Source organism: Larimichthys crocea, chromosome XXII, assembly GCF_000972845.2.
Source record: "Larimichthys crocea isolate SSNF chromosome XXII, L_crocea_2.0, whole genome shotgun sequence".
Classification (NCBI taxonomy): domain Eukaryota; kingdom Metazoa; phylum Chordata; class Actinopteri; family Sciaenidae; genus Larimichthys; species Larimichthys crocea.
In genome coordinates this window covers 9008003-9023073 of record NC_040032.1, presented here as the reverse complement: position 1 = coordinate 9023073, position 15071 = coordinate 9008003, and the positions used below count along the sequence as shown (strand labels likewise).

Sequence of the window (15071 nt, the reverse complement as noted above, 5' to 3'; positions counted from 1 at the left end):
CAACCAGTGAAAACACAACCTGCAGTTCCTCTAACGTCCACCAGAGGCTGGCTCCAGAAGTGAGTCAGTCTCCATAAGTCCCCATGTCCTAATGTCCAACTTTACAGCAGAAATAAACATGTTTACAGCCTGGTACAAAAAACAGTTTTGGTCTAGTCAGTTTATACTGGACTATAGTCAGTCTGTGGGGACGTCACGGAGACTACGTCCAGGTTTTAGACAGTCTGCGGGGACGTCTCAGAGACTACGTCCAGGTTTTAGACAGTCTGCGGGGACATAGTTAATAAATATAATTCAAATCGTCTCGTGGCTCAAACAGCATCATAAAGTTTCTGACTGTCCATTCTGTTTTGTTTTCAACCTAGTATGCTTTTATTGTGAAAGCCGGTCTGCTCAGTTTCCGGTCCTACTCTGGTTCTGCTGGCTGACTTGACTCGGTTTCTGCATTTGACTGGCACCTCCGAGCCGGTGCCAGTCAAATGCCAGGGGGGGCGGGGATGGGTGGAGGGGGCTCCAGGACTGATGAGGTGCGCAGAGGAACACGGTGTTCAGCAGAGGACCAGAAATCCAGCTTTTATTTTGGAGGAGCTCTTTATTTTAGGCTCTCTGACTGAAGGCTGCAGGAAAAAGAAACTGCAGAAGAAGAAGAAGCAGATCACAGAGATCACGTGACGTCACAGTGACAGGTGATGACACCTTAATGCAGGTAAACACTGTGACCTCTAACGCCTGACCTGCAGCAGGTAGACAAACACATGTTTTTAAATGTTGAGACATGAAGACAGACAGAGTGTGTCCACGTCCACGTCCTGCAGATTCAAACAGTGTGTGTGTGGCTGCAGCACAAAGTGCCAACAAAGGTTTGGACATAGCAAACCTGTCAGAGCGTCCTCACTGCAGCCTCTGTCAGCCGCACATGAGGATCACTTTGAGCTGACACTGTCCTCAGGGCACTGAAACAAAAACCAGCCTCATAACTGTCAGCAGCCAATCAGGAGCCGAGAAATTAAAAAGTGAAACATCATAATTCAAAAAGACTTTTTCAGTTTTACAGAGAAATACTTCACAGATTCATTTGAAAACATTTAAATCCAAAACATTAAAATTACAGATCATTGTTGTGATTTTACATTTTGCATGAAAGCAGAAAACATACTGCACACATAATAATAATAATAATTTCAGGGGGCCGTGCTGTAACTGACTTAAAACAACATTTACAGATAATATCTGTAATTTTACAATCACACAAACATCAACAATAAATGAGGTTACAGAGTTTTGACACATTCATATAAAACTAATAAGATTTACCTTAAAATTACAAAGAACATTTTTTTGTATGCAATTTAAAAAAAAGTGGAAAAATACTGTAAACATGATATTAGTAAGAGATTTTAATAATATCAGGAAAGATCAGAATTTATTGGCCTCAGACTTAAAATAAAAACAGTTTGGTTGTTAATTTAAAGATCATTTTAGTTTAGTTTGTGTTTTTCTTCGTCTCAGTCTGATTTAACATTTTCATCTTCTATATTTTATTCTGCAGTGACATTCAAAGATTCTCTGGAGTCATTTTTAATCCCTCAGTTTTGTAAATCATGACTCAGATTTTCAGGATTCTCAGAAACACTCTGTTTGTTCCTGATGTGCAGCGTGTTGCACACACGTTGCATTATGTAAAGCTCGTCACACTTTCATTGGACCAGCAGCCCAAAGCTCGTTAGCCGAGACCTGCTCGCAGATTTATGGTGAAGCGCTGAGGTAAGAGTCTCTTCTCCATTAGCGAGCGGAGTTCTACTTTAAACGTCACCTCTGGTTGCCAAGTCCTTTGTAATGGTCTGTCCATTTACAAAACTGATATTTCAAACCTCGACAGCTCGTTGTAAATTAAAAGTATGAATCAGATTTGACGGATGAAAGCCACTAACTTAAAAACATCAAGCCGTAAATGGCTCCTCTGTCATTTTACAGTGTGATTTAATTACCTTTATTGAACCTGTCGTTTATTTCAGGCGATGAGACGAACACAGAGACACAGTCGTCACTAAAACCAGAATTTATTTACAGAGACATTGAGCTCACTTTGCAGAACAGTACACTTCATTCAGTTTGGATGAGACGAATCTATTTGGCAAAAATGGATTTAAAAATCTAAAAAGTTTTCCTACTGATACTGGAATAACTCGTGTTGTTCTTCCATCCACAGCTTCTCTCCATGTTTTCATTCAGGCCTACGTTTCCTCTCTGCTGCTAAACTCTTAACGGTGTGAAAGACTACACCACACGCAACCTGATAATCAACCCATCACATGTCCGTTTGTGTGTGTGTGGACGCTGAGCTGCTGTGACAAGTCGGTGTGTGTGTGTGTGTGTGTGTGTGTGTGTGTGTGTGTGTGTGGTCAGCGGTCAGTTTTTAAAATCACATCGCTGCCTATTGTTGCTCGACACGAGGACTGCAGCAGACAGACTGAGTGTGGATCACAAACTACTATGTACACATTTACAGTATATACACACACACATTGAGGCCAAAGAAGATGTTGTCCTCTCCTTTTTGGACGCCCACATGTTGTGTAAGATTCACTGGACATGAGAGTGAACATGTCCGAGGACCTTCAGACATTCGATCATTATTGGAGATGATCATCCTGCACAGAGCAGACCCTGAACACAACACGCTGCACAGTTCGTCCAGCCGTGCACGCTGCATGTCTTCAGTAATAGGCCGCGCTGCTGTTCGTCGTAGTTTCGGGTCTCGTTTGCATGTTTTGGTCGAAGATGTCAGCATGACGTTAGAAACAATACACACATCATTAAAAAACAATACACACTGTGTGTCGCATCGTAACAGAAACATCCTGCAGCTTCCACAGAGTATCATGTGAGCCTGTTCCTGTCTTCAGATCGATCAAATCAACTCAAACAGGCCTACTGTAGTGAAAAAGATATTCTGTTTCCTAGATTAATAATTAAATATGATATTAAACAAACAGTCCAGATGCTCAGTCTGACGTATTTTGGCTTCATTTATCAAATGTGTGACGAGTCAGTGACACTGTTACCTGAGCTCTCGACCCTGACTGACCTATCGGGTGTTTTAAGCGTCGACCCTGTTACACCTGACACACACGTCAGTACAAATACATACAGTACATGAAGTATTACACGTGTCATAATCCCTTCTTGTGTATTATTCTGCCTGTATAAAAAACACCTTGAACAGATATCGAGCAGTCGCCTCTTCGTGGTTCAATTTTGCATCGATGATGTTGCAGAGTTCAGCTTTGCATTCACACGTCTCTCTCTGTATTCTGAAAAATCTGAAAAATCTGAAAAATCTGAAAAATCTGAAAAATCTCATTTTCTTTGTGGGAAACAAAGAAACAAAAACAAAACGAGCTAGCCTAATCTCTTCTGTCGATCCAGGAACTTTTGTCTTCTGTCTTCAGGAATCTCGTCTAAACTGATGCCATGGTTGCTTCCCCTGTGACAGGAAATACAGATTTTAATGAGCCGTACGTCTGAAATCGTTCAGTGTGAATGTAAAGATGATTCATGATGAGTGAAGGAGGAACCAGAACTCTTACCCATGAAGGTCGAGAGGTGTAGGCAGAGGCTTGTTGAAATCCTCCCTTCCAACCAACCAGTACGTGTTCTCAATGCCTTTCCCCTGAAGAGTGAATCATGAATCATGGTTAGTGTTCATTCAAACACCTGCAGACACGCCGCACGTCTTCTGTGTTTGTTGTCTCACCTTTAACTCGATCAGTCCTCGGAGATTAATCTTGTATCCGAGCTTCAGGCTGTTCAGGAGATCCACCGTGGTTTGGTTGACGTGGATTCTGTAAGCTGAGGCAGCAAATGAAGAAAGTCAGATGCACGTCACAACTCACCTGAGCTCACCTTGACTAGAATGATTCAGACTGTGGTTTTGGTGTTGAGCCACCAGGTGGCAGTAGACCACTCATCATCGAGTATATTCATGCATGAAATCCCCTGAAAGCTCCTGCAGCGTTATTATTATTATTATATTATTCTTTTTAAATAGATTAAAAATAAACAGCTCATGTCCTCTTGTCATGTTTCTCTTCGATCAGTGTTCTAAATATTTTAGTTTTCAGAGACCAAAACTGTTTTTTGTACCAGGCTGTAAACATGTTTATTTCTGCTGTGAAGTTGGACATTTGGACATGGGGACTTATGGAGACTGACTCACTTCTGGAGCCAGCCTCAGGTGGACGTTACAGGAACTGCAGGTTTTAGCTTCACTTTATGCAGACGGAGGTTTCCACTTGGTTTAAACTGATATTCAACATTCAGCATGAGCTGTTCATCGCAGCTCGTTGCTCCTCACACAGATAAATCTTTCACCGTTGCTCAGAGGATTTTTCTACAGCTTAAAATCATGAGAGACTCGACACAGTCTCCAAGAATCAAGAATCAGTTCTTCAGTTTATTCGTGATTTTTCTTGCATGCAGAGGGTAACTAAGGCGAACTCGGTTACTGACGACATTTACTCCGAAACCCGGCCTCTAATTCTGCTGATAGTCTTAAAGGATTAAAGAGGACTGCTCACTTTAAAGCCTGTTTAGTCTCGAGCAGCGTGCACACAAACTACACCTGTCCACTCAACCACCATGTGAAAAAAAGAAGAGGAGATCTTTGCGGTTTGTCGAGTGATACACGAGACACTCACGCAACGCCGTGCTCTCCATCCGAGATGCTGTGTTGACCGTGTCTCCAAACAGACAGTACCGAGGCATCGTAAGACCCACGACTCCTGCTACGACCGGACCTGCAAACAGAGCATGAGGGTGGAGGCGTTAGACGAGTGTGTCCCCGTCTCTTACATGTGCACAGTTGTTTTCTAAATGTATATTATTAAAGCTGTGCACTTCTTCCTCTGATGCATGAATAAATTCAGTTAGAAACCAAAGTATGCAGCATGTTAATTGGATGACAGCGCTCTAAGTGGATAGAGTTTCACTCCTCCAGGAATAAGATCCAGACGAGGATCAGGAGGTAAAAATACCTCCCTGACTTAGCAGCTTGCGTTCGTGTTGCTTGAACTTTGATTCACTCAGTTTTTTATTTCATGCTTCAACACTTCACACACGTGATGAAATGTCACTTTTTACATCTCGATGTTTAGATCGCAACGCGGGGGAGGACGAGCTCACCGGAGTGAAGGCCGATACGGATCCTGATTTTGAAATCAGGCATGTGCCTTATCTTGAAGGTCCCGATGCAGTGCAGGATGTCCAGAGACATGTTGGCCATCTCAGCTGCATGGCGGTTGCCGTTTCTAGCGGGGACGCCTGAGGCTACCATGTAGGCATCTCCGATAGTTTCCACCTGGATACCAGAAAAATAAGAGTTCGATGCACACATGCACGAAGGTGGAGGTGGATTATATATATGAAAATGAGGTGGGAATATTTTATCCAAAGTTCAGGAGCAGGAACAGATGAAACTTTATGAGGTTTGTCTAATTGTGACAAATATCTACAGTAAACCACCACGAGGCGGTTGTGATGCGATCACTCACCTTGTAGACGTCGTGCAGTCCGATGACGGCATCGAAGAGCGTGTAGAGGTCGTTGAGGAAGTCGACCACCTCGATGGGGTCGCTGAGAGCCGAGATGGTGGTGAAGCCCACGATGTCGCTGAAGTACAGCGTGACCTCACTGAAATGCTCGGGTTTGACGGGTTTGCCCGTCTTCAGCGCCTGAGCCACGGACCTGAAGGAGGAAGACGACAAACCAACCAATGATACGATTTCAGACAAAGACACAGAGCGAACACGGTGAAGTTCACGTTAAAAACAAGAATCCACTTCTTTTATTTGATCTAACGACATAAAGGTTCAATAAGCTCTGATTAAACTGAATTCAGGGTATGTTACGTGTCCGCGTTTTGACTTTTAGTCTAAATCTGAGACACATTTGATTGAGTTTATCTGCTGGTTTGTTGTTTTGGGTTCTGTGTTCGACTGTCCACATGATGATCAACTGATCACATCATCGCTCGTCGTTGCACCAAACATTCCCACAGTTGCTGAATGCAGCAGAACTGCAGATTTATTCTGGTGGAGAAAAAAAAAAAAGTTTGAGATGGAAAAGTAAAGAAATCGGTTTTGACAATTTCGGATGCTTGATCGTGTTTTCCTGCTTCGATTCACTAACAACCCTCCGGATGTTTTTCTCGGCGGTTTTATTCAGCACAGATCTCCACACTTCCTGAGGATTGTTACTAAGAGACCTCAAAACCACACCGGCACTGCATTTCAGAGATAATGTCTCTGACCTTTGACCTCGTAAAAGAAGCATCATTTATTTATTCTGTTGTGTTGATGCTCTCCAGGCCTCCGGGGGCTCTTCAATAGCTCTGACTTTAAACACCACAGTTTCATTAGTCTGTCCCTTCAAGTTGCTGAAAACTCACTTGGGCAACATCTGAGCAACCAGTTTGTCTGTCTTCTGTCTCTCCACCTCCAGCTCCTCCGTCCTCTCTCTAATCAGATCCTCCAGGTTGGAGGAGTACTGCTCCAACATGCGCAGCATCGAGTCGATGATGTTGGTCTTCTTTCCCTTGGTGATGTTCTTGAACTGTCGGACGGAGAAAGAGAAATCTCCAGCGTGCTACTTTAACGTATAAGGACGAGAAGATGTGGATCAAAGTGTGTTGTTACCTGTTTGAAGATCTCCTCAAAGGTCGGCCTCTTGTCCGGCTCTTCACTCCAGGCCTGCCTTATGATCTGGATCACGTCGAGCGGGGCCTCGTCCACGGAGATGACAGGCCGACACAACGGAGGAGGATCTTTGACCTTATTGATAATCTCTGAATGAATGAAAACAGACAAAACACTGAAGATGCAGTTGGTGCAACACTGTGAAATAACTGCAATAATTCTAAAAGTTTGTGGAGAACAACAGCAGATGTACTTTCATGGCACGTCTTGCTGTGCAGATTTGCCAAAATAAAGATTTAGAATATGGATAAATCTTTTGCACACAGCTCCAACACGTCACTCACCTTTGGGAGGCATGTCCAGCATGCAGAAAGGTGAAGAGCGGCAGATGATCTCCTGCGCGATGATGGAGAAGCTGTAGACGTCTGCCTGGAAGGTGCCTCTCCTCCTCAGACTGGAGCTTCGCAGCAGCTCAGGAGCCGTCCAGAGCAGATCTGTGTCCAGAAAAAGATCCACAATTATAAAGAAAGAAAGAAAATCAAAAAATGTAAGTCACTGAATTCGTCTGCGGATGCATGTGAACTCACTCTCGGGCTTTTCCGCGCCACAGTCGATGTTTTGGCAGTTCAAGATTTCGTTGAAGCCGTAATCTGTCACCTTCAACACGAAGCGTCCGTCTACCACACAGTTACGGGACTTGAGGCGTCCGTGGATGATGTCACGATTGTGCAGGTACTTCATTCCCTGAAGGTGAAACGTTTGTAGAAAACGTGTAAAAAAAACAAACTCACAACAAGATGGGAACTTCAATTTTTGTCTCTCTTACCCGAATCACATCCATTAAGAGGGAAGACTTGAACATCCAGTCCAGACGGACTTCCTCATTGTGGAGCAGATTCTCCAAGCTGCCCCTGGAGCAGTGCTCAGTCACAACGCCGAAGATCCCAGAGTCCAAGAACAGTCCGAGGAACAGATTGAGGTTCTCGTGCCTCATGTCTCGTAGCTGATAGGAAGACCGTGGAAACATTGTGAGTAGCTGGTTGTGATTTGTGATTTCTGGCAACAACAAAGAGTGACATGACCGCACGCTCACTCACCTTGACAAAGACATGCTCAGTGCTGCTGTTGACGCTTGACACTTCCCCACTGGGGCATTTCTTCAACCAAACCCAGTCACCCTGGGACGAACACAAAAAGTCCTTGTCAAACCAAAAGCACTGGTAAGACAAAGAGTTTATCAAATGTGTCGAGACAGACTCGCCTCACCTCAAACACGGCCACGTTCGAGCTGTCCGGTGTGGTGGCCAAGTAGCTACGTCCGGACACGGAGTGGTGAGGCGTCTTCATATCAAGCTGGCTTCTCAAGATACTCTCATCATTGATCTTCTGCTCAGAGACAGTTCAAAGAGGACGGGGTCAGCTTTTAGGGGTTTCACACATCACATACTTGCAGAGAGAAGATGCACAACTGACCCGTTTGCTGAGTTGAGTGTTGATGAAGACCAGGTCATCCAGGGTCAGGACTACCTTTGTTGCTCCACTGCTACCCATCCCTCCAAAGCTTAACCCAACTCTGCCACTCCTCCTGAGCAGACAAACAAAAAGAAACTCTAAAAATCACACAAGACTGAGACAGATGAGAGTTCAAACCTTTAATATTCTACTGTACATACTTTAAAAACATAAAGAACTGAAACCCAAGTCCAGCCAAAGCAATGAACGCCAAGGTAAGGAAGAAGAAGGTGACTGAATCCATGCCTTTAGGAAGACAAAGACAAAGTTTGAATGAACTGAATCCAGAAATATCCATCAAACCAGCTGATACTACTTAATGCACTCACCTCCACTGCAGGCAAAGTATGGACTAAACCAGCAGCCTGAGTCCGTGTAGGGCGTGCTGCCTGCAAAATGAATCGAACGACTGAGGTACTTCAGGCCTCCGGTCTTGCCATCAGTATGTGCAGCAACCAGAGCATGAGTGGAGTAGAGAGATGTACCCATGCCGCTGTAGTCCAGCACCACGTAGCGAGCCTGCATGCCTTCGCCGTTCCTGCCGGCACTCAAGTGCTGATTGAAGCCTTCAAATTCGAAGCCGCCCTTGCTATCGCCCATGATCTGACCCGTTACCCAGCGTCCACCTCCATCGTTGCGGGCTTGTTCAGCTGCCATAGCTATGTAGTACATCATGTTGTAGATGGTGCCAAAGAATGGAGAGACCTGACAGAGGAGACAGTGATGGTGATGGATGTAAAGTGTTTTTCTATGAATATGATCACAGTGATCAACAGAGAGTCTCACCTGCTCTGGTGGGGTACTGCTGCGGATTTCATGACGGTCCTGAGCATCTTTGAAGGCCTCAAAGAAATTGCGTTCTCCAGAGTCCATAGTGATGGTGAGGACTCCATCGTAGGCTTTCCGCAGGTTGGTGTCATTACCCAGCATATGGTATTGTGCGCCGTTGTAGGGTAGAGCGTAGAGGAGGGTGTCATAGGGGATGAACACGTAGCCACGGTCAATCATACGCATGTGCAAGGCTGCTGTCAGGAGGTCGTACTGGGACTGACCGCCGATCAGGACAGAAGGCATGCACATGATGACCACTGCGGAGAGAGGACAGGTTAGATGAGGAATGAAAGCCGGGTGGAGTCAGTGTTTCAAGTCATCGTTACACCTACAACTCACCTCTGACCCGGTCTGCTTCTCGCACTTCTTCCAGGGCTCTCCGAGGCCCGTCCTTGTCGTCCCTCATAGTGACCACGGGGTTGACGGGCAGGCCGAGGGCCCTCAGCGATGAGGCCAGCTCCTGTCCCGTGGACTCCCACACGTCTGTCTCCTCAGAGATGATGGCCACGTGGGCCCAACGGAAGTACCTCAACACGGTGAAGAGTACATGGGAAGACAGTGGCAACGGCCGCAGGAAGGTGGGATACATCCCTCTTGTTTCCATGTTCGGTTTGAGGCAACCCCAGGAAAGCATCCCCATATCCCACTCTTTAGCGTACATAGCAGCTGAGGAGCAGTAACCCGGGTTGGCGGGGCCCAAGAAAACCGCACCGTAACCTTTCAGCTCGGCAAAGCGAGCAAGCGCACGGGGCGACTTGCAGTCCTCACTGATGAGAATGTAGTCATACCAGTAGCCTTTGTTGAGGTGGGGGTCCGCGTTAATGCGAGTGGTGGCGAGTCGGGCTGCCAAGTCAGGGAGGGCTTTGGAGTATAAGAGGTCACAAGTCCAAGGTCCAACCAAGGCCACCTTGAAAGTGGTCGCCCAGGCTTGACAGGGCAGAAATGAGACCATGAGTAAGGGCAGAAGAAACCAGTTCCCCCACCAGCTCCTGCAGCGTCGCACAGGGGACGATGGCAACTGTGGTTTTGATGACAATGTTGATGAAGCTGCTATTGATTCAAACAGACTATATCCACTGAAACAGTTCGTAGCCACTGTCCTCGCGTGTCTTTTCCTCTTTACTTTTACGGAGTCGTGCTGCCATCGTGGGTGGTAGGACAGGTTGTGCAGAAATCGAGGGTCTCTGTGATTTGCCATTTCTTCGCTCGGCTATTACGATGCTTTCCGACACACGAGAGGAGCAGAGAGTCAATGCGAGACAACGACTGCGTCTTTCTGGACAGGACTGTGTCCGCTGGAACTCGACGGGCCTCTAGTCCAAAGCTGGACCGGTGACGAGACGATCCCGAGCCATCACTGACTGCAGAAAATACAAAAGAAAAGAAGAATTAGACATTTGTCTCACGGAGGAGCTCGTCTGATGAGCTCACAGAGTTTAAAAAATCAACTGCCAGGTAACGTGGAGCTAAATCTGGCCTTGATGTCTTTATTTAGTCTTGGCATCTTCTAAAGTCTCTTGAGTCATTTGTGCGGGATTCCTCTTCTTCCTCTTCTCTGGTCACTGCTCGGATTCTTGAAACAAGTATGTAACTGTGTTCACACTGGTGTTAGAGGTTGAAATAAAACTGTGCTGCTCAGACTATAATCTTCTGTTTTTCTAACTATTACCACAAAAAGGTTCATAATCTGTAAGCGTAGAAATTGACACAATTTCATGCTTTTAAATCCAGGTTATGGCCAATAAGGCCAACCTCTCAGAGAGCTCAGAGAACCTCTGATCAGATATTTGTGGATATTATCATAGAGTTTTATTAGCCACATGTTACGTCATTGTGCAGTTAAAATAAAAATAAATAAACTAATCGGTTTGATTTTCTTTCTTAAGAATCGGACGTCTAACCGTTTAATGAACTTGTCGGCGCTCTCTGGTGGACACATTATGTAACAGTGACCCTGTTTCTAAATGACCTCATAGTTTTCTGTCCTGCAGTTCCTCTAGTAACTCATCGATATATTATTAGTTACACATAAGTTATAAATCTGCAACAAGATAATATCGACGTGGCTGATTTTATCGATCTAGCACGAGTTTTAATTTGACTTATTTCATTATATTTACTGATTTTTACTGACTTGAATCTGACACGTAAACCACCAGAAATGATATTTTACCAGCACTGAATATTTCTCTTTGACTTTCTTTGACTTTGAGCGAGCGATGACCGACGAGCCTTCTAGAGTTTCTAATGCTGACGTTGGCTTAGCAGTGGCTAATAGGTTAAGAGGAGCACTGAGTAAATATTCTGGCCTTGTTCTCGTTCTGGGAATAAATCACAGGTCCAATTATTTTTAATGAGATAAAATCTTTTTTGTTTTCAGTGTATGATTTTCTAAAAGTCTATAATAACATTTATGAAGAGAAACAATCCTCGATGGTCCAACAGTTACTGGAGGAACTCGATGGATGAATTATTCACGTGAACAAATAGTTAAATTACCACACTGCTGTGAAATACAAGACAAAACAAGTGAAACACATTTGTTAGGAGATTTTCTGACCTGAAGCAGCTTTTCTACAGGAGCCATGTCGGTGTCGGTGCAGAACCGTCCAGGATCCAGGTGGATTAAGTCCACAGAGGTACAGAACGGGAAATCTTCGTCCTTTTAACGGGGAAACATCTCAAAAGTCACTTAAAGAGCATGAACAAGTCAAATTATCACCTCGTGCATCCAAGAGACAAAATGAAAAATATCTCCACATTTCCAGCAGGTCGGTCCTTCTTTAGTTCTTGTCCTGTCCCCAGTTTTTGGACTGGGACCGACCCCAAACCAAAGAGGGAGCTGATGGATGGATGGACGTGAAAAGACGTGAAACTCTGAACCAGAGTTTTTTGGTAAAAAAAAAAAAAACAGATTGGCAGAGAGCTGGGGAGAGGTAAGAGGTAAAAACAAAGGGAAGAGTGGGAAGGACGAAGCCTGACTCCTCAGCCGTCTTTAGCTTTTAATCCATACTAGTGTGGGAAGAGAGTGAGCGAGGGGGAGGGATGGTGAAAGTCCAGGTTTGTTCACTCACTGTCTCCTGGAGATGATGAAGACGAGAAAGTTTCACACGTTTACAACTGTTTGAACGAACTTTGAGCTTCGATGGATGGTTGCTGGAGGCCCTGACCTGCAGCTCAAAGAAAAATGATTTTTATTTTTCAGGGATAAAAGATGCAAACATGATCACCCGTTCATTGACCTCTCACCTATGAATGACTTGTTGTTTTCCATCATTGCACTCTTCTGATAAACTTCCTCACACGAAGCAGAACACAGAAAAACCTTCTGCTCATCGCCGCTACGTTAAATTACAGAACTGCATGTGATGACCCGAGGCCTGAAACTGGTCCAGTGATTAAGGTGCCTGCGTCTGCAGCCTCATGTAACCCTGCTGCTGCTGCTGCAGCTCAAAGCTTCACTCATGCTCTCTGCTGCGACTCTAATCTTACTACGAAGTCTTTTAAATACCAGAAGATGTTCATATTATAATATTTCTATATTATGTTTGCAGCCTCCCTCCCAGAGGTCAAATCTGGACGGTCAAACAGCAAATGAGCATCTTAACGTACTGTACGGGGAGCAGTGCTAATAAAGGCATAAGAAGCATGTGAGCTGGAGCTGAGGGCCTTAAAATATCTCATGGTAAGCCACTGACAGTCTGCTGGCAGCGCTCGGATCCCTGCAGGACGACAGCTCAGAGAGGGAAGCCCACGCTTTAAAATATAAAGATATAAAGATGCTCATAAACTGCAGATATTCTTTGTGACGTCTGCCGAGCTTCATGAATGTGAACATGCTCTCTGCATGTGTTCCTGTCTTTGATAGCCGCCTTGTTGAAGTAATCAGATTAGACAGGTGAGGCTGTGCTAAACTGATCCGCTGCCTGCAAGCCTCTTAGTGACTAACAGCACTGACAGATCGAAGCAAGGTCAGCCGTACAGCGAAGAACCAGCAACGCCGACAGGAGGACACCGGCCGTGTTCTTCATATTGTTGAGCCCAAAATATGATTACTCTGTCCGAGTGCAAGCAGAGACTCGTGGGGTCAGGGCCTTACAACAGACTGGAATTAGGTCAGCACCTTAAAGCCCGTCTGTAAATCTGCTCTGCCAACAGGCAGCGTCACAAAATGACGATTTCAGGCGGAGGACGTGAAGCTGACACTGTGCTCGGTCTCTTTAGTTATTAATCAAAGACTGAAGCTGAAGCTCCTCCCCTCCATGATCAGGTGAATTCATGTGGCCGAACGCCACGCGGTGACTCAACCAGTGTCTTTCCAGGATCACCTGTTCAGAGCGACAGGAAAGGAGGGAAACCTATTTTTAAAAGGTGTGTTAGATAACAGGGAACCTCCTGCCACTGTCCTCCACATGACCGACAAACAATAAGAAACAGTATGAATGGAATAAATGATGTGAAGTTGACTTCCTCTAATCTCTGAGCTCACGTTTGACTTTGTTTGTCTTTGTGTTCAGGATATTTAAACCTGTATAAAGTGAATTTGACTCGTTAAAGTCCAAACTGAGCCGCTGTGGCCTGTGTGGAGGCTGCAGCGCCCTCTGGTGCTCGACTGCAAACGTTCAGCTGTGTCAGATTTAAAATGCTTTATTCACATTTATTTGCACACACCGACACCTTAAATGAGTCTTTTATATCTCGAGATGTCACAGGTGTTATGGTTTTGCACATAGAAACAGGAAACAACAGGACGGGCCAAACCGAGTGTTTGAGGAGCTGCAGCTTCGGCTTGAGGTCGCCGCTCGGTTTGGGACCTTCCTGTGAGGCGAGGGGGTTGCAGTCACTGAATCACACACACGCTCAAAAATAATAAAGACTAGATAAAAACTAGATTTATGGAGAAGTCGATGATCAGCTCCTGCCGTCTTCATCAGGTCACCTGAGCTCGACATGCCTCTGACCTCTGACCTCTGTGCTCACGTTAACATCACATCTGTCCGTCACATGTTTCACAGCCGAGCGTGTCATCAGAGAAACACAGGAAATGTTTATCTTCTCACACGATTAGCAGCTTTTTCTCGTGCTCGTACGAGTGGAATCTGTCACAATCACAAACGTTATCAGTCAGACGTTTAATCAGGAGGACACACGCTGATTTTTTACACGAGTGGGTAGGACTGTTTCTGCGGACACGGAAAGCTGACAGATTGTGAATCTTATCAGCTGTCACGCCTACGTTTCACTGCGTTACTGTTTCTATCTGCAGCTGATGGACGAGCTGCTGATTAGATTCAAACTCTTTAATGAGGACGAGTTATTTAAGTCAGCGTGCTGCTGTGACCTGTTGTGGTGTTGCAAAACCACCCCGAATTGCTACAGACCTGAAATACAAACAGAGAGATGTCTGAAATGAAGGAGACAAAGACAGATTCCAGTTTCACCTTTGCAAAGGGAGAACACAGCTCTGAATCTTAACAGACATGCCCGAGGCCGATGAAACTGGTCCAGTGATTAAGGTGCCTGCGTTGCAGCCTCATGTAACCCTGCTGCTGCTGCTGCTGCTCAAAGCCTGCAGAGACCTTCACTCATGCTCTTTGCTGCGACTCTAATCTTACTACGAAGTCTTTCAAATACCAGAAGATGTTCATGGTTAATATTTCTATATTATCTTTGCAGCCTCCCTCCCAGAGGTCAAATCTGGACGGTCAAACAGCCAATGAGCTCTTAACGTACTGTACGGGAGCAGTGCTAATAAAGGCATAAGAAGCATGTGAGCTGGAGCTGAGGCCTTAAAATATCTCATGTAAGCCACTGACAGTCTGCTGGCAGCGCTCGGATCACTGCAGGACGACAGCTCAGAGAGGAGTTTTAAAATAAAAATATAAAGATGCTCATAAACTGCAGATATTCTTTGTGACGTCTGCCGAGCTTCATGAATGTGAACATGCTCTCTGCATGTGTTCCTGTCTTTGATAGCAGCCTTGTTGAAGTAATCAGATAGACAGGTGAGGCTGTGCTAAACTGATCCGCTGC

The 15071-nt window shown here is 45.2% G+C and overlaps 1 protein-coding gene across 2 annotated transcripts; it reads right to left on the bottom strand.

Moving 5' to 3' along the window:
* Positions 1–2053: 2053 nt before the first annotated feature.
* Positions 2054–12097, bottom strand: gucy2d (guanylate cyclase 2D, retinal). 2 transcript variants are annotated; one of them, XM_027273253.1, is made up of 19 exons: positions 11599–12097; positions 9378–10399; positions 8994–9295; positions 8537–8912; positions 8369–8453; positions 8169–8280; positions 7962–8081; positions 7793–7873; positions 7522–7698; positions 7283–7439; positions 7040–7189; positions 6696–6844; positions 6449–6612; positions 5553–5745; positions 5185–5359; positions 4701–4799; positions 3758–3852; positions 3591–3673; positions 2054–3487 (listed from the first exon to the last, which is right to left on the bottom strand). In XM_027273253.1, exons 2-19 carry the CDS (start codon positions 10234–10236, stop codon positions 3403–3405), a joined length of 3462 nt encoding a protein of 1153 aa, XP_027129054.1. In that variant the 5' UTR covers positions 10237–10399; positions 11599–12097; the 3' UTR covers positions 2054–3402. The 2 variants fall into 2 exon arrangements, with proteins under 2 accessions (XP_027129054.1, XP_027129055.1); XM_027273254.1 differs by having other exon boundaries at positions 9378–10395.
* Positions 12098–15071: the final 2974 nt, after the last annotated feature.

Coding starts and splice junctions, on each gene's coding strand:
- gucy2d (XM_027273253.1), bottom strand. CDS start 10,236: ATGGCAAATCACAGAGACCCTCGATTTCTGCACAACCTGTCCTACCAC. Junction 9,296..9,377: donor AGAAGCAGACCGGGTCAGAG/GTGAGTTGTAGG, acceptor CTCTCTCCGCAG/TGGTCATCATGTGCATGCCT. Junction 8,082..8,168: donor ACACTCAACTCAGCAAACGG/GTCAGTTGTGCA, acceptor GTCTCTGAGCAG/AAGATCAATGATGAGAGTAT.